This window comes from Fukomys damarensis, unplaced genomic scaffold (genome assembly GCF_012274545.1).
Source record: "Fukomys damarensis isolate Sample0158 unplaced genomic scaffold, DMR_v1.0_HiC HiC_scaffold_14, whole genome shotgun sequence".
Lineage (NCBI taxonomy): Eukaryota > Metazoa > Chordata > Mammalia > Rodentia > Bathyergidae > Fukomys > Fukomys damarensis.
Window position 1 is genome coordinate 1,822,038 of NW_022900926.1, and position 23,960 is coordinate 1,845,997.

At 48.3% G+C, this 23,960-nt stretch overlaps 1 protein-coding gene across 1 annotated transcript in view; it reads right to left on the reverse strand.

Moving 5' to 3' along the window:
- Nucleotides 1-4,665: 4,665 nt before the first annotated feature.
- Nucleotides 4,666-23,960, reverse strand: part of Man1a1 (mannosidase alpha class 1A member 1) — a 125,194-nt gene continuing 105,899 nt past the window's right edge. Inside the window, exons 9-13 of the mRNA XM_010644948.2 lie at nucleotides 19,285-19,400; nucleotides 14,295-14,514; nucleotides 13,447-13,619; nucleotides 7,098-7,213; nucleotides 4,666-6,864 (exon numbers count right to left, since the gene is read on the reverse strand). Coding sequence (XP_010643250.1) covers nucleotides 6,738-6,864; nucleotides 7,098-7,213; nucleotides 13,447-13,619; nucleotides 14,295-14,514; nucleotides 19,285-19,400 — 752 coding nt within the window. The 3' untranslated portion in view covers nucleotides 4,666-6,737. The remainder of the gene's footprint in view (nucleotides 6,865-7,097; nucleotides 7,214-13,446; nucleotides 13,620-14,294; nucleotides 14,515-19,284; nucleotides 19,401-23,960) is intronic.

Genomic DNA, 23,960 nt, shown 5'->3' on the forward strand with positions numbered 1-23,960 from the left:
CGGCCAGCTTTTGGGCATCTGTGAGATGTCCGGCATCCACACAAGGTTGCCCGACAGTGCTCGTGCACTGGTTTAAACAGTGTCCCTCATGAGATGCAGTGTTACAGTGTGGTGTGGGCCTCACGACGCTGCAGAGTTTGGAGCATTTTCAGTGTTGGATTTGGGGTCAGGGAGATAGGCCTATGCCGTGTTCATGTGCTCGATTCTCTGGAAAGGAGCCCTGACGTCTGCACTTGGTGGCTGAGGACACTGCCTCTTGCTGCCTGTGGCATGGTGGTGACATGGCCCACTGTGCTCTGAGTGTGTGTGCTGCCATCTCACCTGAGCCTGTAGGACAGGAGTCACAGGAGGCACAGCTGCGGCTTCTCCTGGGCCCATCACAGTTTTCCCTTCCCGGTGAGGACGCCGAGACACGAGGACTTTGAGTTCAAGTCCCACAGGGCGTGGGCACAGCTGTGTGGAGCAGAGTCAACTTCCCGCTGGCCCAAATGCACCAGTTTTCTCCCTCTTTTGTACTGCATCACATGCAGAGAAGAGACATTTTCTTGATATATGCGGGGACATCTAAATGGTTTGTATTTTTGAGACCTGGCAAAGGCTATGCACATCCTAAAGTTACCATTTTGGCGAAAGAAGATGGCAAGGCAGAGAAGTGCTCTTTGAGTTCATGCAACAGTGGTTAAAGTGCTCTCCTGAGGCAGAGTGGAAGGAAGTGACTGAGTGCCTCTCGGTCCCGAGATACAGAACCCCAGGCCGCAGCCTCAGGATGCCATGGGGAGGCCGCCCTCCCAGCTCCGGGCTCGACTCCAACTTATGTGCTGTTTTCCTCAGAGATTTCCAAGAGCTGGAAAACAAGGAACACAGTTCCCCTAGAGTCTGGGAATGATTATTCACTTGTTTCTCCTAAGAGACTTAACACCACAAAACAAAACAAACCCAAAACTCCCAGGTGCCAGTCATTTGAAAAATGTGATTTGAAAAGCTGTACGGGTTACGGCCCTGTTTGTAGGGGGAATGAGCCATGAATTAATATGTGCTCAGAGCCTAAGGCCAAAATACTCCAGGATGTGGAAAAGTTTTTTAAAAAAGCTATGCATCTATCACTGGTTTCCAATGTTTTGTGGTAATTTGCATTCACTGGAGAATTAAATCAATCTGTGACACAAATTTAAGTTAATTTATTCAATAAGCATTCAGAATGATCATAATAATGGCGAGCCAGGCTATCTCTGCTGATGAGCATGTAAATGTCGGGCAGGGAGATGAAGGTCCCACCAGAGGGCACTGCCAAGAACATCCTACATCCTGTCAGGAGGCACAAACCAGGAATCCTGTGTAGGCTGAGCAAGTGATAGTCAGTTCAAGAACAGAACAGAAGCAACTTGAGAAATGACTTTAGAAGCAGCTATTGAGGGAATAAAGCAAATGAAATCATCACAGAATAAAAACAGGGATGACTGAAGTTTGTGCTTTTGAGGGTCCCCTAATAGGAAAAACTTATGTCTTAAAATGAAGTGTGAATGAATGCATCTCTAGGTTCAGATGTCTGGCTTGGTGCTCAGAAATGCTTTTGTGAGAGGGTGAGTCGATTTTTGAAGTGACCAGAATCATCACGTTTTACTTGAACTTTGAGACAAAGTATGTGCAGAGGAGCATCTGCTTGTCATGATCACATAGTACCTGTTCATCCTCTGCCAGTCCTCGACTTCATCCACCTTTCCTTAAAGTCGTGGTTCTCAGCGTTTGCAGGCACCGGAATAGCACAGAGACCTCACCACAGTTCTGATTTATTAATTTGGGGAAAGACTCTGGAATCTGCATTTTCCCCAGCCTTTCCACTCATTCTGCTGTAGCCCACCCCTCAGGAAACCCAACTGTAGATCCACTGCTGAGGGTGGACTCTGAATCCACACCTTTGTTTTGGAGTCGCTACCTCTATGTCCATTTCCCATTCTTCATCAGCATAAAATCTTACTATATCCTTGTGTGTACAAGCACAGAACAAAGATGAAAAACAGTTCCTGACTTTGGGGAACTCCCCCAATTGCCTCAGATTAAATGAAGTTGGACTAGATGTTGTCTGCAATTCTACATATATGCTTTGAATATCTCTGAAGCCGGGCAATTAGACAACCATGACTCATGCACCGTCTGGCGCAGGCAGAATGAGTGTGGAAAAGTGGCAGTCAGCCTCTGCACCGTGAAGTTAGTCAGGATTTTAAGTAAGATTTCCTGTGCCACCTCACACTGAGAAACAACCCAGCATCTGGAATGGCAATTGGATACACGCACTCTACGTCTAAGCAAAGAAATGATTCATCTCGCTCACTTTCCTTAGAATTCTAAGCAATCAGAAATTAGATGTGTTGGTTTCCTCAGTGCCATTTCTGTGTGGGTGGTTGTGATATAGAGGAAATAAATGCAACTCTCTACCTGCAAGATGTCAGACACACCGAGTTGGTGTTCTCTGAAATCAAAGAACAATTTGAGGAATGGAGGATGAGTAGAAAAGCTTCATTGAGAGAGGGAGAGAGAGAGAGAGAGAGAGAGAGAGAGAGAGAGAGCTCTCCATTGAGAGGGCACCTGAAAGCGGCTTGCCAACGAGCCCACTTCTCAGTGGAAGGTTTGTAGAGCAAAATCACAAGGTGGGGACAATGTGGGTTAGAACTATGACCAACCAGTAAAAGTACAGTTGCTTAGTTCATAATGGCCCAAGGGGGAAGCAGGTCACGTAGCAAGGGTGCAGGGAAAGAACAAAGACCTTCTTTAGGAAGGGGTGGGTTGGGGTCTTGGTCACCCCCCCAGGTGACTGATGTCTGTCTAGACTTCGTGGGCCATGTGATACCAATGTGGTGATCTGATCTTGGGGAGGATGTGGGCCTGGTCGTTCTGTCTTTATCCTGAGGCCTGACCGCCAACAGATGCACCTCAGGTGTAAGGCGTTCTCACCTTCCGCGCCGACTCCCTTCAGCACCCTGCCCTGTGTGCCGCCTGTGCAACACTTCTACCTACCTACCTGTCTGCAATAGTTAGTGACTAAAGTACAGCACCATGCTGAGAATACATTTTAACAAATTTGAGAGACTAAATACAGCTGGTGCCATTTGTGCTACAAATACGTGAGTTCAGAAGGGTCTCATTGGACTGTTAGGTGAAAAACTAATTCTTTTGCTGGACGTTACTGAAAGTTGTTTATGTTTACATCTCTCCTGAGTAGGTGTGCGATTCTGGGATACAGAGCAATGGGAGGCTCGTGAAGCAGTAACGATGAAGCGACCTTAAGGCTGGAGGAAACGTGGCTGTTCGTGGTATTTCTATACAGGGTCATGTGAGACACCTGAATGATGTAAGTAAATCTGTTAGAGTCGATTCCAGTCACAAATATAAACTTATTTTAATATTTAAATTGCTCATTAAAAGACATTTGCAAATAGTGCAGCAGAATGCAAGGTGGAGCTCAGTTAAATGTTCACGGTGTGCTCCCAAGGCCTAAGTACTGCATGGGAAACAGAACCAGGCAGGGCCTGTGCGTGCACTCGTGCGTGCATCTCTGTTCTCATGGAGTTTAGACAGGTTAGATGTACAACAAACAAACAAGGAATCGAGTATATAACAAATATTAAGTAGAAAACAAAATAAGGCAAGGAAAAGGGTGCTGGGAGTTCTGCCTGGGGTCAGCAGCCACTCTGACAGGGGGCCTGGCCAGAATTCCAGGCAGCAGAGGAGCGACAAAGATGTCTGAACAAAGCACAAAATAACTTTGAAAACCTGGGCTTCTTCAAGGGTATGGAAGGCTCCTCAGCCGAGGTTCTTTCTTACCGAGCCCAGCCCCTGCTATAGACTTCCTGCCCCCTGCATTTCTCCTGGAAAGCTGCAGTGGGCGAGGAATCTGATCTCTTTGGGTCACGCCTTCCAGCTTCAGACGGAACTTCCCGCGCTCGCCTGTACGTCCTGGTGTTGATGTAGGTTAGCTTCCCATAAAAGCATCTGATTAACCAAAGGCTGCAAACCATGTGCAACGTGAGGTTTCCTGGGAAATGTTTCCTTGAGACCCTCTCACTGCGCAGCGTAGTTGTGTAAGGCTCTTAGGGTCCATCCTTCGACTCACAACTATAAATACTTGACCCTAGGTACACAGATTAGGTAAAAGGAAAAGACAAAACGCATGAGGAGATATATTAACAGACTTTATTCACAATAGAGAAATTTTACAAATATAATTTTTAAAAATTATGTGTCAATCTATTATGTTTCTCTTAACATTAGAGATTTATATAAAGTTGGAAATGACAATGGATTTATGTACAAATCAGAAACAATCGATGTAAAGAGTGGGTAATAAAAATGAGAAAGTCTTGATAAGTCACTGAGTTCTGAAAATCGAAATACAACTTATATGTAATCTTGATTGCACAAAGTGTATCAAAAACACTGCGTAAACACAAAATCAAGTGCTACTTAAATTGCTCATCTTAAAGATTATGAATACATGTGTCATTTCAGCTGTAGCGTTTTGGTGAAAATGAGCAAAAGACAGTGTCTACCTTAGAGACTTCAGCTGCTTAACGTAATTAACACAAAGTATAATTTTAAATTACATCACTATAATATTAATCTCTTGTTTACATTTTTGGTGTTTTGGGACTTCTGTTAAAAACAATTGCAAGTTCTAGAACTAAAAACTTACTCTTGCCACTGGCAGAGCAATGTGTACCATAGCTTCCTGTCTCCTTGCCAGAGCACACGGGGGCTCACTGCAGTGATGTGGGGTACACACAGCCTGACCCCGCACTCTACCTGCTGCAGGGGATGGATCAGCTCTGTGTGCAGCTTTGAGTCACATTGAAATGCAAATAAAACTCATTAATGTAAATCTCTAGTCCAAGGATGTTCATGTGAAAAGTACAACATAAATACGCATACCCAATTTGGGTGGTAATCTATCTTGCCTTAAAGTTTTGAGGAAAACCACTTGTCCAGGCATTTCTTGAGGGGAGCTTAAGACACAAGTGAGAGGTGTTATTTGGGGTCAGGGATGCACTGACGACCAGAAAGAAGGCTGTACTAAGGGACCTCTGTAGTTTACCGTCTTCACAAATGTACTAACACACACCACGGCATCGCAATGAAAACCAAAACAAACAAAACAGGCCACACTAACCGGTCCAATCGAGGGAAATCTTTTGAAACATTTTAAAAAGCTGACATAGCTAAAAATGTGGTCTAAAGAGATCTACAAAATATTGTTTTAAAAATACCAGTCTGAATCATATGAAATTGCTGATCCTGGACAACTTTAAACTAAAACATAGCAGCTTTGTATGCTCTGGCCTGACGCATGGGGTGCACAGATCTGCCGGACCATTCTAGGGTGAAAATTCAGGCTGTCAGAGTCTTTGTACCTTGGCACACAGCATCGGATTAGGCCTTGTATGGAAATATGACCAGTGTGATAAAGCACAAGGTCTCACTAAATCTGTTCTTGGGGAAACTGTTCCTCTTTCTTTCAACATTTAATGTTTAGAAGAATTAAAGAGTTATTTGGATCTGCTGCAGACAAATTATGAGGTGTCCATTGCTATATACTGCTTCTAAGTTAGATTTGCCACATTTAATTTAACCAAACTAAATATATTATTTGACCTAAGAGTTTGTTAGACTTTCCTTAACTAGGAATAAATTGCCAAATCTTCTCCCATTGAGTCAAATCCCGCTTTCAAATGAAATAATTTACTACATTTGAGAAAGGCTCCTTTCAAACTTGAAAAATCTGAATCAAATGGAATGCTTAAGAAAAAAATTTAAGATGAAATGGAAATAAATGCACTAATAGCCACATGAAATCCTCATCTCTTTTGAGAGACTCAATTCGTTTACTTATTTGGTTGAAAGCAAAAGCTAGCACATTAACAGCGACACCGTTTCCCTTTAAAAAATGTATCTCACCAATTAGCAGAGCTCTGCACAACCTGAGAGCTCACCTTGCTGTGGAGTGGGGAATGGAAGGAATTAAGTGGCCCAAGGTCTAGAAATGACCCGGACACTTAATGCAAAAGTTGAGAACAAATTCACCACCACCAAGGAAACAGCACTGTAATCAACCAACCAAAGATACTGTGGTTCCAATGAACTGAGGTCCACGAGATGACTCTGGGTACAACTTTCTAATCTGAAATGTAAGGTGAGTGGAGCTGTGTGGGAGACGACCTATCAAATAACGATAGACCCGCTCAGAGGCTGTCACAGTCAGATGTGTCTCTGGTGGAAAGACAAATCGTGTTTACATGATACTGGAAAGGAAAAAGCTTTTTAATATTTCATTTATTATTATGGCTTTTTGCAACATGGCAAAACATTACAGCTTAAAGCAGACGTCATCTCCTCACAGAGGAGGAAAAAGTTTTGCAGTCAAATCAAATTGTCATGGAGAGGTCACTGGCTGCCATTCTGCTCACGAAACGGAAACGATGCTACACCTTGATGATCTGCAGTGATGGCAGATTTGAAACAAACCAGACAGACAAATGGGCAAAATCTGCGAGTCTACTGGCTAAGAAAGGAACAGGAATGAAGGTGTATTTATGCCTCACAGTAAACACAAAGGACTGCAAAACAACTTTCGAACTTAGAACAACCACAGACTTATTGATAAGAGTTCATCATGTGCCTGATTACCAGGAAAGGACCCATTACGGTACGCAGTGAAGGAATGAAGTAGAAGAAAACAGAAAATGTCTTTATTTCTCTTTGACTTCAACTTCCTTTTTATCTGCGCGGAGCACAGGGAGCAGGTGCGCCTCAGTGTTGAAGATCCAGTGTTCCAGGGGCAGAAGGTCATCATCGGAAAATATCAAGTACAGATACCTGGGAGGGAAACAGGAGGACATGAGGCCCAGAGGTGAGGTGGGAAGTGCACCAGCATCCTGTCAGCTCTAGAGCCCGAGGCACGGCAAGGGCGGTGTGAAGCCCTGTGCTGCCTATCTGCAGGGTGGCGGCCATCAGGGCAGGCTGGAAATGCATCTCACACCCAGTGGACACCTACAGAGCAGATCTATTCTGGAGCCTCAACCCAACCCCCGACGATGACTGTCACTTACTTCAGTGTCTCCGCCAGGAAGAAACTCTGCTGCACATCGTCATAGTTCTCATGAACGAAGTACACGTCCCTCAGGCCCGAGTAGCCCCCGGTCACTCGGCAGTGGCTTTCCAGAGCCTGGTTACAGAGAGGGAACAGATCAGGGGAGGCAGCGGGTGCCTCGGATGGCTGGGCTGTCCGGGCAGATAAACACTCAGGTTGAACGGAAACTTGTCAACAGTTTTAGGTGCAAAGTTAAAAAAAAGCAACAGAATGGAAATGCAAATAAGACATGAAAAGCCAGATATGCGGAGAATACACGAAACACTTCCACATTTCAGTTTGGAATCATTTTATGCTGATTTCCACCATTTTCTCCTACTGTCTACGGTAGGGTTTGACAAACCAAGGACTGCAGGACAAGTCCAGTTGACTGTTTATTTTTGCCAGTAAACTGTTACTGAATCATAGCCGTACTAATCGTTCCTGGATCACCTGGGCTGTTTTTGCGCAAGGGCAGAGCAGCTGCACCAGAGACCCTACGGTCTGGAGCCCTGCACACAGTCCGGCCCTTACAGGGCTATGCTGACGCCACGGAGACTGTTGTCTGGGTATGCAACACTGGCTGAGACAGAATACCGGACCCACACAGGGCTACTTCAGTGAGAACACTGTATTTCTTAAAAACTGATTACAGACTCTGAATTAGTGATACTGGACAGAGCCAAAAGACGAAAATACAAGGCAGCGAGACACAAGTGCCTGCTTCTACTCCTAAAATACATGTTTTCTTTTCTTTAGTCTGGCATGAAAAAATGGGACGAATCCACTGGCAACTGCTCAACAATAAATGGTCTTACATTTCCATAGTTGCCTGGACATAGCAGATGTATACTTGGAAAAGAAACAGGTAGCGTGGGGACGAAAACTTTAGTAACAAAGAATCCTGCCTCTCCTTTGGCTACCCACTAGTGAGCTGACTGCTGTTACTGTCCCCTTCCATTAAGTTATTTTTAGCTTACTCGTGTATGACTGTAACTGTACACAGTAAGGGTGTACACGATATTCTGATACACTGTGAAATACCACAGTCAAGCTAATCAAACAGATGTGAACTCATACCACACACTTGTAAATCACAACAGCGGCGGTCTCCATCTCACGGAGCTGGTACACAAAACACTACCCGATCATTTTGGATCCCTTTCCTGACCTCTCCCTTACCTCCTGCCTCGCTCATCTCCAAAGTCTGCCTTATTTCCTACTTCTTTACCCCTCCATTTATATTTTAGGTTTCTCGTATGAGAAGCCAAGTGATCATTTTGTCTTATTTCATTGGCTTTATGGTGTCCCGTTCCATCCATTTTCCTGCACTGAGCGCATCATCGCCTCACTGTCACCTGTTTCTGTGTGGCTGTATTACTGGTTGCTATTCGGTTTGTTGGGTCTCTACAGCTTATTCGTCTAACAACTGAAAACCCTTCATCAGTATCTACCTTTCTCTCCCATCCCTCGTTCCTTCTAAGTGCCGCTGTGCTCTCTGCCTCTATGAGGGTTTAAAAAAAATTCTGCACAGAAGCGACACTATAGCATTTGCCGTTCTGTGCCTGGCACATTTGCCCTCCAAGTCCCTCTGTGCTGTTGAAATGGCGGGACTTCCTGTTTTTGGCTAAAGGCTGAACACCACTCCAGCGCACACAGATGCCACCCTTTATGACTCGTGTGGACAGACACGTGGTTGTGGCCTCCTGTTGGGCTCTGGATCCCGGAGGGATGACGGTGACAGCCCCGTCTCTGTGATTTGGATGTCCCTGTGCGAACTCCCTCAGAGGGCTGCGGGACCATCTCCTGAGGAACTGCTATGCTTTTCCACCCATCGCACCATCGCAGGACCTTCCCAGTGCACGAGGCCTCCTCCCCTCCCTCTGCGAGGACACGAATGACCTCGTGACTCCTCCACAGCGGCCTCTGGTGGGAGTGAGGTGGGGCCTCCTCGCAGCTCTGGTTTACATTTCCCTGCTGGTTGGTGTCGCCCTGCATGCATCTCCTCAGACACTGCTGCCGTTCCTGTGTCTTCCTTAGACGTCTAATCCGGTCCTTTGCCCATGCTCTGGAAAACCATCTTTTGCTATGGTTATTGAGTCGTGAGTTCCTTATGGATTCTGAACACTAACCCTCTGACGCCACCATGTCACTTAATGACAGGGACTCAGAAGTGCATCGCTGGTGACTGTCCTACTCCCCAGGTTGGCTTTTCCTTTCGTTGCTTCCTGGTCTGGCGGTCCCAGGTGTTTCATTCTGTTTTTGTTGCCATAGTGTTAGCACTAAATCCAAAACGTTACAAGCCACAGCCGCCCCCCGCCCGCAACGTTTTCTTCTAGAGTTTCATGGTTTCAGACCTTGCATCCAAGCCTTTCACTCGTTTAGTTGTATTTTGTGTGTCTGTACTTCGAAGTGACACTTAGGCTTTGCTAGTTGCCAAGCATATTCCCCTCCAGGCAAGTAATTCCATGTTTACCACATCCTGCTAGTCCTGTCAATTATAGGTAAAATAAAATTTCTGTTCTACAAAAATCACTACCTGAAATCTGGCTCTCACAGACTGTGTGCACAAATAGCAAAGTTTAAGAGGAACATCTTACTATTTATAAGAAGTTGCAAACAAGGCAGTTTTCAGTTTCCCATATCATTTTCATTCATCTTTCAGTTTTCTCTTATGATTCAGTCTTGTCTTTTTCTATATGTATAATTAGGCCCCACTTTTTTCTTGAAAGCACAGACTTTGCCATGTTTGTTGAGAAAAAAAAACTTCCACTAGCTAGAAAAGCGTTGGGGCAGAAAACCCGGCTCAAGACTGGGGAGCTGGGTGGGCTGCTAGTGGGGGAGGTGGCACAGCCTGGAGGAGTCTCAGGACCAGGGTCAAGAAAGCCCCAGCAGGCTACGTGAGTAAAGGAAAGGAAGCAGTTCCTCAGGCTTCGGCACTTTCCACAAGCCCTCAGGAAAGGAGCGATCAGCCTTAAAAGACGCCCCAGTTAAACTCGAAGTTCCCGACAGACAGTGGGGGCCAGGGGCTGGAGAAGGAGACTTTCAAGTCCTATGTTTTCTTCCCTTCCTTTTTTCATAGAATAAAAGGCCAAATAACAGATATGCAGAATGGGCACAACTCATTTGTAAAGGAAAGGAATTTGGAGTTGGAAGGAATGAGCGGCCTGATTCCGGGCAGGATGAGGCCTCGTTTCCAGCTGTTCCCAGGTCGCCCTGTGCAGCTCTCTGGCGGGAGCAGTGGTAGCACTCTGCCCACGAGGCAGGCAGCGCCTCAGCATGGACGGCCCATGCCGCTCTCTCCTTCCTTGCAGTCAGTGCCCCCCTCAGGCCTCCTGGGAGGCCGCGATCAGTCGTGGGGTGCGGGCGGGGTGGCCCCGGCCCTGAGCTTCCTCTCTGCGGCCAGTCTCCCTGGCCAGGCAGGCGCCATCCCCAGACACAGTTCTGGCCAGGATGATGGGAGTGATGCTGGTGCCGGGCAAGGCCTTGCTGGCCCAGCTGTTCCCATGAGGCTTCTGGTGAATTAAGACAATTTTAAAAGGGAAAATTCAACAGGCATTTTTAAGTTTTGAAAAGTTAAATACTTTACTGTCACGAAGTCCTGATGTTAAGAGCCCAGGTCTGCTACTCTAGGGACAGCTGTCCCGGCCCTCATCCCAGCCCGATGAGCGTTTCCCCCGCCATGCAAGGGCCTGACCTGGTGCCTGCTGGGGCCCCGCAGCCACAGCTGCACACAGCTCCTTGTGAGTGTGCCGTCCTTGGGCACTGACTGCCCGTGCAGAGTGAGCTTTCCAAGGTGACAGGCAGCCCGCCCAGAGACAGCCCTGGGTCTGGGGCCAGGTTAGGAAGTGGTGCTCAGCGTGACGGTGAGCTAGATGGTGTGCCAGTCACTTGAGGGTAGAATGCTTCTTGTCACTCACACTGACAGCTGACCCAGAGTGACCTCCAGGAATGGCCCGAGACTGTCTGGTCTGAACCCAGGGACAGAAAACGAGAGCCCACCTGGTGGGGGGGCAGTGCTCACCTGTCACCCCGGCACTTGGGAGGCCAGGGCAGGAGGATCTCCAAGAACTCAGAAATTAAAGCAAGAAAGCAACTGGAGAGCCAGGTGACACGAACATCACACAGGGTGTGGGAATGGGGATGCGGGATAGGTCGGGAGAAGTAGGGAAGGTGACCTCCTTCAGAGTCAGGGTGCCCAGGGGAGGCTCAGTTCAGGGGCCTAAGGGAGGAAGGAGCCGGACCGGGGTCGGGAGGGACCCCACCGTGTCAGTGCTCGGCCTCTGAAGCTGCTGTTCTGACACTGACTGTATGTGACCAGGTGTCACCTGCCGCCGACAGCAATCGCTGTAAGCCCTCGGGCGGAGCTGGGGTCTCACCGTCCTCGCCTGAGACCTGTGGGCACCACGCTCCGGCTTGCCATGCTCGCCCTGTGGGTGCCAGGGGAGCCCCGCCCAGCCTGTGCCGACTAAGAGACTGATGGGTGTGGCGGGGAGCACGGGGTGGGGAGGCGCTGGCGGAGGCGCCATGTGCAGGTAGGGGGAACAGAGGGATGGGTGTGGGGAGCCATCACCCACCCCCCGGCTCAGAGCACTGCACCTGGCTCACGGTGAACTGCCCGCACCTCGGCCCGTGGAGATGGGCTGGGCCATCAGCAGGCAGGATGCTGCTCCCCAGACAGCAACAGCTGTCTTGAGGGCACCGCGTGCAGTCCCTGGGAAAGCAGGCTGCACGAGGAGTTTAAGATCCCTGTGTTCTGGTATGGGTTCCTGGAGAGTCGGGGGAGGCCAGGGCTACAGCAGGAGGGCCCCACAGAGGGGTGTCAGCAGGCGAGCGGCTGCTGAGCTCGGTGCCCGAAGCCCTGCTCTGTCTGGGAGCAGGTGGGATGATCTCCCGTGGAAGCCCCATGGCTGAGCCAAGTAAGGGCCCAGCTCTCTCCTCTGATGTGGCTTCCAGCTGTGGCCCCGAGCAGGGAGAGGCCAAGGGGGTTGAGCCAGCAGATGCGGGACCCAGGAGAGGTCCCCAGAGCCCCAGGATCTGCAGGGCGACAGTGTTCATGCCGGAGAAAGTGGACCCCACGCCCCTTTATCATCGCTGTCTCAGGGGTCACTTGGGTGGCTTGGCATGGGGCAGTGTCACAGAACCTCATGCTACAGAGCCAGCAGGAGGCGAGGCCAGCCTCACCCACCGAGGGGCAGGGAGACCCTGGCTTCTTCCCCCAGAGCAGCAGGGTTTCCTGCTCTCCACCCCAGCATTCCTACATTTGAATGCCCCTCAAACAGGCAGGCCACATTTTATGGGCAATGTTATTCTCAGCAGTACAGAAAATTATGGTACTTTTTACTGGTTATGGTGTGCTATATTTGATGAAAGATGTTATTCTTGATATTTTTGATTTCCGCTGATAATTTGCAACTTAAACTCTTAATTCCTTGGCTGGTCTCTGTATCACCAAAACTTAGATGAGCCTCAATTTTAACTTTTTCCAGAGAAAAAAATAAAACAGAAATTTAAAGATATGGGAATTACCACGGATTGTACGTAACTAGAAAACTTTATATGCATTACCGAGTTATTACCTAAGATAACTGATTATTAGTGGTAAGACACACTGATTGAAGATTCAGCCATGACTTCTGAAAGTAGTTAGATTTTACACGAGGGCAACCGTCATTTCAACTTCCTGAGGGAAGTTCTTCCTAAGACAGTTTGCCAAGACAGTCAGCGTTCTGATACTGAACACCAGAGAACAGGACAGCAGCTGCTTGTTCTCATCCCCAGGGTTCCCTTCCGCTTCCTCGGCATCGTGGCGAGGTGACAGTGGATACGCTGGGCAGACAGAAGCTACACACCTGGGGACCTGGACTAACACAGGGCACCCTCACCGCGCCCTGCTGCTCCACTTACCTGTAGCAGTTAGATCTCAGGAGCCGATTTACCTGAAGTGAAGGTACACACTATCATTTCCCACCCCAGGGACCAAAGAAAGGAATCGTACACCTAGAATAGGTTCTTAAAACGTACAGCAGACAGGGTGCGCTTCCCCAAGTGGCCAGGAACTCGGGAATCCTGTGGCTGGTTGTCATCTCACCGCCCGGAACGTAATGTTCTCCTTTCTAGGTCGCCCACACACAGTCTAACGGCGAATTGCGTGCCACTGCTATTTATAAAGCAAAGCTGTAGGGAATGAATGAAGTAGGAACACCTGGTCCTGAAGGGCAAACCCTCGGCCAAGGCTTTAGAAATCAGAGAAGTGGATACGCCACATGCACAGGCATCGCTCAGCACAGAGATGCGGATCTGGAAGAAACAAGCAGCTTAAACCTCACCTCCACAGCTTCCCAGGCCCACTTCCGGTACTTGGGGTCATGAGTCAGCCGCCACATATACATGTACGTCTCAATCACTTCCGGCCTCAAGATGTAGTATTTTTCATTTTGCCTTGTGGCAATGGCTTCTACCCCGCCATCGAATCTGAAGGCTTCCGGTCCCAGCTTCATGACTGGAGGGCAAATGAATGGTGAGGAGGTCACCGTCCCTCCGCTGAATGCTCACTGCCTGCTAGGCGAAGCTCAGCAAGCTCCCAGACAGATGCCCCGGCAGCGTGCAGGATGGTTACTCAACAGGCAACATCCCTTTAAGGGTTAGATGTCTAAACGTGCGACTTAGAAACCAGCAGCCCTTCTTCCCGGGCCCCGTGTAACCCCAATTTAGTGAGCACCCCAGGTCGTGTGGGCTGGACACTGCAAGGTTGCATCAGTGAGTCACAACGGCCAGGTATCCAACCTCTAGAGCTGCAGGTTTGTACTTTATGAGATGAAAGCCAGACTCACGCTCTGTCTCATGGGGATGTGAAGAAGCCTAGGAGTGGTTTATAAAAATGGCTTCTTTCTGGGTGAGAACAGAGACCCTTATGCAGACTTACTCAGCTAAAGCAGGGCCGACAAGTGCTCTGGCTTAACTGTTCATGGCCTGCACCTGTCACTTAGCAAGTTACAGGTGTTTATTTTTACGTATAAAACAGTGCCCTTTCGAGTGAAAACACACATTCCTTTGAGACCCTAATGTCGGGCATCACGTTTCACTAGGCCCAGTAGACACTGTGTGCACGGCTGCAGTGGCCGAGTTCCAGGTGGAACAACACCGCAGTCTGGGGCCTGACGGCACAGGTACTCACAGGTGCGGTTGTAAGACTCGTGGCAGGTGCGCGCGATTTCGGCCCCGAGCTGCAGGTAGTGCTGGGCCAGGCCTTCAGGCGCCCCCTCGGCCCCGAGCGCAAACATGCCCCCCGCGAAGCAGGTCAGGTGGCCCATCTTGTGCTCCAGGAGCCCCCCCTTCCACTCCGCGATGTACGTCAGCCCCCCGCTCGACTTCCGGATCAGGTGAGTCTCGATGGCCTGAAATAAGACAGGCTGTCAACATTCTGCAATCTCATCTCAAATCCATACTGAACACTACAGTGCAGTATTGTACTATTATTGAAAACACGACTCCCAGCTTGACTTTGGAGTCAGAAACCCAATTCGACCTGAAATGTTCTGCCTTCCGCATTCATCTGGCCCATGCCTCGTTACTTTGGTTAGTCAGAATTTAAATTGTTAGGCTAGCTTGGCTCCATGACCAAATGCTCATTTGGTCCCCAAAGCCACCCCCTTTCAAAGGCAGGCTACTGATTCAGCGTGGCACGAGTCGGGGCATTTGCACGTCACAGGTGGACACCTGACACAAAGCCTGGCCTGCCACGGAGGATGGCCATGAGGGTACAGGAGCCGGCCTGGTGGCCCTGGGTGGGAAACCAAGGCAGGGCAAGGCAAGGCAACGTGGCTGGGTGACTGGGGCATGGCTGGTGAATCAGAGGCTGCTTAACCATGGGGGCAGAGTGGCAGCACCGGAGCCCTGTGCCTCGCCAGGAAGGGAACGTGGTCTTCAGTTCTTCACCAGATCCAGCTGAGCCCTGAACCTGACAACAACTTCCAGCAAGGGGGCTTTTTACGGGTGGGCTTAGGCCCAGCATCAGAAGGGGCCCTGCTGGCTTTGCAGTGTACTTTTTTTTTTCTTGTGGTACCAGAGATCGAGCTCAGGACCTTGAGCTTGCGAGGCAGGAGGCAGCACCACTTGAGCTAAAGGGAGGGTACTTCCTACCCTCAGCCGCAAATAGGAACAACACTGAGTGCACAGAGCAGGCAGTGTGGAGACTGACACTTGCTAAAAAACTGAGATCCGATGGGGCCGGGGATCTGGCTCAGTGGTTCTGGAGTCTGCCTCACAAGTGCAAGGGCCCGAGTTTGATTCCTGCTACCAAAAAAAAAAAAAAAAAAAAAAAAATCCGGTGCCCTTATCATCCCCACCTCCTACGTGGGGGCACTGGAATCAAGTTCTTCCCCTACCTTTCTATTAAAAAGCACCATAGACCTCAACTCAGTATAACTATCTTATGTATTTCATGTGTTCTTTGGCCTATTAGTCTGGTTTTCAAACTGCATATATAATTAACTTTAAAGGCCTTGCACCTGATGCTGGAAAAATAAAACGAGGGAGGTAAGAAAGGGGGGAAAGTATGGTAGACTACAATGACTAAAGTCTTTACAAAAAGGAAAGATCTTCAAATCTCGGAGAAATTATAATGCTTTGAAAATGATTTATAAAATATCTTTTATTTCTGCTCAAGAATTGATTTTCTGTAAAACTAGAGAAATACAAATAAGCCTTATATTTAAAAGGCACAAATGAAGTGCATTTAGAATTAGTAATTTCCAATTTCTCTGACAGAAAATATCTCTTGCCCCCTTTTACATCACAGGGAGGAAAAGGGCCATGATCATGTCCACACTTGTCATTACTTAAAAAAAAAAAAACCACGGGATTTAAAAAAAACCACCTTTTGGCATGGTAGAAGAATTAATGAAAACGGATACACAGGCAGCTAAACCTTTCCTACCTTTATCAGAAATAAACCAATGAAAGATAAAAAGAAATAAATGAAAACACTATTGTGCTCATTAACTGGTTAAGTTAATTTCATCGATGGCTTAGTTATTGCATGAATATTTCATTCTTATTTAATGCAATTGAACATCTTAGCTATTTACACTTCTCATAACACAAATTGCAATAAAGTCTTTCAAGCAGACACTTGTTCATCACCCAAGAAATTATTCTTTCTACATGGCTTTTGAGCAGATTAGAGACATGTTATTACCCTGTTGGGGATCCTGAGTAAAGCAATATGCTATTTTTGGCATGATTCTGACCAACTTGCTACCTATGAAAATAAACTCCAGTGAAGTTCCCAGACTTCAAAGAAATGGTTTTGTGTGGAAATGTAAATAAGTACAAAGAAGAAAAACGTCTTTAATGGCTCTAATAAATTTTTGTGACAAGGCTACAGAGAAGAGTTTAGGAAGGAAGCATAGTATCTTGTAGCTTGATGCTTTCATATTTGAAAACCTTTAGTTTGATGAAGCCTTTAGAATCTTAAATGTGTGACGCATAATCAGCCCAGGAGGATTCTCAGCCTGGCCTCTAGATAGGGCCGTGACAACCAGATGGACGCTCCAAAGCAATCACTCTAGGACTAAAGGCTTTCCAAATTTACTAGGAGCTAATACGGAGCACCCGTACCTCCAGCAAGTCAACTGTCCCGGACAGCAATGTAAGCACCCTCCCCATGACAATGACTGTTCATTTTCTTTTTGTGAGATGCGGACCTATGATGCCCGGAGTGGCCTTGTACTCCTGGTCTCAAGCAATTCTCCTGCCTCAGCCACCCACACAGCTAGTACTATAAGCATTTCCTGTGGCTCCTGGCTCTTGAAAATCTCTTCCAGTAAACCTCAGCAAAAGGTGTGCCCTGTAAAGCACTGCTACTTCTCAGAATCACAAGTTTAGCTATTCTAGTTTCACTAAGTGTTTTCACTGTTAAGTAGGAAACATGGACTTCACCTGTTCTTAATGGAGTTTCCTGTCAATGAATTGTCTAAAGAGAAAATGCTAAGTTCTGCAAGTGCAGTCCTAGACATAGAGAGGAAGATATTTCAAAGAATATTTTAAAGGTGCCTTTCTTGAACACGAAGGTCACAAAGGCCCACTTTAAGGTCAGTTAAAATGTCCACTGTGATCAGAAAAGGATATCACAGAGGAAACCACAGTATCGGAAAACTTGGAAGGTCCAAACTCAAGACCTCACAGCAGTGAGACGAACCTCGGGAATGAGACCCTGAGGGCCACAGCCTAGCTGTTGCTGAGATCTCCACAGGCCACAGAGCAGATGGGCCGGCAAGGGCCAAAGTTCTGAGCCTGGTGTTTCCAACCCTGTGGGAAGCCAACCATGGCCCATTGGCTTTTTGAAAGATAACATTTGTTCCTCTTTAAGGACTGCACATGTTAAACTTGTTTCTGACCCTGCACGAGAGAAACTCGGATAGCCAGAGATCTGTAGGAGTCAGGTACTTCCTGTAAAGATCTGACGTTAACTGTAGGAGTCAGGTGTTTCCTGTTGATGTGCCTTTAAAAGGCTGATGCTTGTTTGCAATAAACATCGCCTTGATCAGACTCTTGTCTTGGCGTCCTTCCTTTCTCTCTGCCCCATCTCCACCCCGCTGCTCTTTCAGGTTTGAGGCACTGCTGGACAGTGCTCTGCGTCGCCGGCTCGCGACACAACCCTTCATGGGCAGCAGTAAAAAGCAGGCTGTGCTTTGCTTATGCCAACTCATCAGGGTGAAATCAGTGAGCACTAGGCCTATTCAGGCCAGAGAAAGCTAAGTCACACAGACAGGAAGCTACAGTTACACAGACAGGAAGCTCCACTTACATAAACAGGAAGCCATTTGCATAAACAGGAAGCTACATTCATTCACTTACATTCACACAAACAGGTATAGCTGAGCCAGCCACCCAGACCCTGGCAGGGACAAATTTAGAACAGTGGCCATGTCAGTAGCCATTTGCATTGTACCTCTGTTGATTATAAAGAATTTCTCAGCAGCCAAGCAAAAAGTCAGTTTTCTGAGGCTTTAGCCCCAGTTTTATGTTGAAAGCCTTAATGATAATATTAAAGATTGTATGGTAGTAACCCACATAAATTCTTAATCACAAGCACCTGGTTCTGCTAAATGTTTATGTTCCTAAAAAGTTGGGCGCAAGTTCCATTATTTCATATGAAACAATTGTTTTGTGGATCTGTTTCCTGACCTTATTTGAATTTCTTCCTGAGGCTTAGTCAGAGATGCTCCTGAGTTCACTCTCTCACTGGCTGTCTCCTGCAGGCTTTGCTGAGTAGCTCCTAACTTCCTGCCACAGACACATCGGCACATGTGGCAAGGAGAGTCTGACTCACAAACTGACCCCTCCAGGTAAGGCAGAGGGACAAATCCAGACAGGTACTATTTTGAATTTTGGTTCCATGCACAACCTCTCTGGGCTTCAACAGCCTCACCTGGGAAACTGGGTGAGTATTACCTTAAGTACTATGAAAAAAGAACAACAGCCCCCAGCCCTCTGTCCTTGAAAGCCCTTTCTTCCCCCTGCTCAGCACCTAGCTGTAGCTCAACACAGCTGTTCCCTCTCAGGCCCCAGATGTCAAGATCTGTGGAAACTGTTCATGGACTCAAATACCAGTTTGTTCAGATTTTTATATGTGGATTTCCTTATAGTACTGTCCACTTAGCTCTGAAGACAAGTTTACTTTGGGATTGTCTGTAATCTCGGGCTACTTTTAGTCGATTTTCAGAATATAAATTTAATTTTAAATGCAGATCCAAGGAGGGCACTCACTCATGAAGAGTGCTGTGCTGCGTCATGAAGACAGGTTCTGAGCAAGGCTGATGGCGTCACAGCGCACGCAGCCTAGGCCTGCGGTGACGTCTTAGACAACAGTTCTTGGAGACCGCTGTCACAGGTGCAGCGTGTGGCTGACCTAGGTGCATCTCTTCCTCAGACGATCAGGGCCTCTTCAGTGAGGTCTGAACACGTCACAACTCTCAGCTGCCGGCCGGGACTAAATTCACACCGCATGATTCCCGCGGCTGCTCCAGCAGGCATCAACGCCACCTAGCTGGAGGATTTTGTAACCCACTCATGTAATGTTTCACTTTTTTCATTAGAGGTCCATGAATGTGCAAGTCACAAGTTAGAGCTGAGTGGTGAGGATGATTTAAATACTGGGTTACCTGAACGGCATCGAAATACATCTCTTTAGCCTCCAGATCTGTCTTGTCGGACATTAGCCACGCCTTGAGCAAATACTCATAAAAGCTGTCTCCAAGTCCTCCGACCGACACATGATCTGAAAAGACAGGGAAATGGATTTCAGAGTGACTTGGCCCTAACTCAGAATGCGGCAAAATCACATTAGCAATGGGGACACAGACCCCCTGACAACCGCAGCTTAGTGCTACATTTCAATCCCTACGGAAAGATGTGCTGAGGTGGGAGGCAGTGGGGCGTGAAGGTGACGCTGACGCGCATGACCAGAGCGGCTGTGTGAACACGAAGACGGGACACGCTGTCACCGAACGCTGGAAAGCTGGTTCTCCAGTGCAAGCACCAAACTGATGTCTCACAGCATACACTGAAGCGCAGATTTTGTCTCGAACAATATGAAATTCTGTCAAAGCCATGAATGTGAGCAATCTTTTCAAAAAGTGGCCTGCAGTGCAGTGAGGCGCTCCTCAGGTCTTGCCTTTCTCAGTATCTTTTCAGTCTTACAGTCTGAGTGGTCAGAAAGCAGTGGGCTGGGGTCAGATGTGCTCCCTCCTGATGCCCCACCCGCGGCCCTCTCTGCCGCCAGCAGGCCCAGTCCACGGCAGAGACTGGCGACCCCTGCAGCTGTGTGTGGGGCCCTCCCTCCACGGCGAGGGCCAGCCAAGGACAATGGGTGCAGCCTTCCTGAGCGCCTGCTCTTCCCCACTCTAGAGGCTCACGACTGGGTCACCTGCTCTCTGCTGTAAAATGCAATATATTTATTCTGCCATGGCTTGGATTTATTTTTTATTTTTAAAGCATATTTCTTTACAAAACCAGAAACACAACTTGTCTGAAACATTCCTAGAACTGAGACAATTTTAACATTTACAAGACAGCCTTTGTATTTCATAACTCAAAACTACATCTATCTATTAAAAATATGTTGTCATAGTTATACAAAAACAAATTTATACAGTGGATCCTCAACTTACAACCACCCTGACATAGGAACAACTTGGGCTAATTAGGTTAATGGGGATTCATCTGCCCCTTGGTACCTGTAGCGCGTACCCAGGTAACATCCAGCTCCCAGCTGTGCTGAGTTACAGCAGCCCTCGAGAACCGACTGAGTTTGTAAGTCAAGGGTCCACTGTATTTATGCAGCTATAAACTTAGGCAGCAGTTCTATCGCCTACCATAAGGGCCACTGGACGTCCCCACGGGCAGCTAGCACTGCAGAGGCTGCAAAACGAGCTTTAGCCCCTTCTCCTCTCAACTCTGCCCCTGCCCAGGTCTCTGCCCGCCTTCACGAGGCAGTCGGGGCCCTGGGGTGCGGCTCGGGGGTAGGGTGCCTGCCAGCGCCAACACGGACAGACGCACACTCCACATCTCCCTCAGCTCTCCCTGACACAGCCCACGCATTCCCAGATTCCACCCCCGCTCCCCAAGCTCCTGGAGCCCATCCACGCCCTGTCCCTGCCCACACAACACCGGCGCACGCGGCCTCCGCCCCTCGCCTCTGCACCTGCAGCGGCCATTTGCTGATTCCGGCTTTTCCTCTGGCACGGGTGTTTTTTCCACTTACATTGTCTGAAGCACAGAAAACCCAGCACCTCCCTGTGCCCTGGGCTGCTGCAGGGGACAGGGAAGACCCGGGACACGATCCCTGCTGCAGAAGCTGTGTCCAGGGCGTCCACTCGGCATTCGCCTGTGCGGGACCCTCCTGACCGCGAATCCCACTGCCTGGGCCTCCCAGTCTCGCTCCCTGGAGTCCTGAGGCCCTGCGAGACCCCAGCCCCTGCCCTGCTTGCTCTCTGACCCCTGGGTACATGGATCCTCAAAAACACCATGCTGCCAGCTCAGGACTCCCAAGGCCTTGCTCTCTGCTGCGCACACAGGCTTTGTACCGGGACCGCGGACTTCCTCACAGGAGCCCTCCACACCCACGGGCTCCGCGTCACCAGCCACCCGGCGCACACTCGCCACCCCTGTGATTTCACAAAACGGGAGAGCTGCTTTCTGTCGCCCCATAAAATCACGGTCCAAGACAGCAGTGACCAGGCCACAGCCCCCAGAGTTCCTGTCCTCAACAAACAAGCAATGAACAAGTGAAAATTCTCCTCACCAACCTTCATGAGGCCTGCATCCCAAGGTGGAAGGGTCACAGTTCTAACTACTTAAATATGCAATTTCCTTACTGCAGAAAGCCCAGATTCATATTAATTAGTTTCAATGGAAAACTGTGTTTCTAAGACTGAAAGTCTAATTCTTAAAACAGCAGCATCTGAAGTGACCTTTGCAGCTTCCTAAATAAATCACCATAGGAAGCTCTGACATTAACAAAGTAAACAGATTAAGTACCAGCCCGGCAGTAACAAGCTCCCTCGGTACAAACGTGGTCACGGACACAAACGCCAGTCATGCATGGGAAGCAAGTAACTGCCTGGTGACTGACGCCACACACAGGACAACGAGGTAACAGCGAGCGCTGGTGTGGGTCCAGACGCGTCCCTCGGTTACGGCAGCGAGTGGGAAACGCCAGCCAGATGCGGCTCGGACACTTCCCCCAAGTTACGACTCTGTCCTGGGAGGGGGAAGCAAGTTTGGCATTCTGAACTTTGTTTGAAAAGGGATTACGTGGTAGTGTTTGTTCTAATTAATTTTGCTAAGTGTTATTTTTGCATTCTCTGCCTATAAAAAATTCACATTTGGAAAAAAAAAAAGGAAGGAACAGAGGCGAAAGCGCATCTTCTCAATAACGCAGCACGCGCTCATTGAGCTCGCGGTGCGGGTGACGGTCAGCGTGGGTGACAGAGTCCGCGTGACAGCTCAGCGGACCCAGGGGAGGTGCCAGCTTCGCAGTGTCAGGAAGAACATGTGCGGTGTTTTTCTGCCCGGTACTCCTACAGCCACTCACCTTACCTGGACCTGAATTTCTCCTTCTGAAGTAACCCCTCGCCACACACACATTATAGAAAGCAGAGTGGTCTAGGCGGACACAGAGCCCACAGCTGGCATCGGGGTCACAGACAGCGTTTCCACTGCCAGTGCCCTGCTTGGGATGCTGCTTTGGAGCCACAGCTGTGGAGCAGCGGCAACGTAAGAAACAGGAACCAGAGCCATCGCCAAAAGCAGAGGCAGACGGACACACACAAAGCTCATGAGTCTTTTGCAGAATTCAAGTAGGGAAACACAGACTAGGCCCACAACGCCGTGTGGTGGACTGTCAGGTGTGCCACTCTGGTCACTCTCCTCCAGAGCTTTCAGAAGGAAGATGGGGATGCATGTAAGTCACTGGGAAAGGGGTAATGACAGGAAGTACCCAAAGTGCAGCGGGGCAGGACAGGAAGCAGGTATCAGGAGTGGATGCTGACAAGTCCCATGCGGGGCACTGAAGGAGAAGCTTCCGGAAGAAATGGCCATCAGGTTGGGCCTTGGCACAGGAAGGAGAGGTCACAGGGATAAGGAAACAGCCAAGCAAAGACTAGACATGGCCAGGACCCTAGTTAAAGAATAGCAAAACTAAGCGTGTCTTCTCGGGGCTGGGACCCAGGACGGAGGGGAGGGAGAAGGACATGAGGCTGATCAATCTCGTGTGTTTTCCATCAGCAGACTGCCCACAACAAGACCAGACAGAAAGGACTCCCTGTGCCAGGAAGACGGCCAAATGTACAGAATACAGGAGGCCCAGAAGGGGAAGCCAAGGTTTCCCTGCAACTGGCTGTTTTGGCCCTCTTTATAGTGACTTCCACACCCTAAAGAAATGAAACAGTAAATCATAGGGGCTCTTCTTCCTTTAACGTTTGGAGTCTGTGATGCGAACTCCAAAAATAGCCTCCCTCTTAGGGAGCTGCATCGCCGTTCACCCCAATACTCGGGTGGTCCTCACACTTTGTACCTCAGCACTCTACGTGCTTAGAAATAAGCACTCTGATGAACTGCTGATGTGAGCACTCTCAGTATTTACCATACTGGAAAATAAAACAGAACTTAAAGATCTTTGTGTTAATTCATTAAAAATAGGAATTAGTGTATCTACTGTTAATATAGAGATATTTTTCATAGAATGTTATAGTACATAAAAATAGTGGGACGATGACCCGGTTTAATATTTTTGTGAATCTCCTTAATGTTCGCTTGACCAGAACATAGCTGGGTCCCTGAATTTGCTCAATTTCCATCAACTGCTGTTGTCCTGCCCAAAATACACAAAGAAAAGTCAGCCTTGCACAGTCTTACTGTTGGAAAAAGAGTATTTCAACAATGTTTTCAGATGATTGTGGATATTTCTCTTTGATACTACAAAATTCGACAAGCGATTTTTTTAAAGGTTAAGGTTTTTTTTAAAAGGTTAGTTGCAGTGTAGAATTAGGAATTACACCAAAAAAATTCTGTACTCAGTCCCATGAGAACCTGTCGGCCCATCCTGTATCTGAGTGGATACTGTTCTCCTGCATGCCTTTACGGCAGCAGCACTGGCCCCGGCTGGAACTGGCCTCCGAGCGGCACAGGTCTGCCGACGGCTGACACAGTTCACTGTTGACATCACCGCCACACTGTATCAACACCAGTCACCTCAGGAGACAGCTGGTGTCAGCTCTTGGTGGCAGGATCCATGTTTTCCAAAAATCTGGTGTTTAGCGAGACACTTGAATTTTGC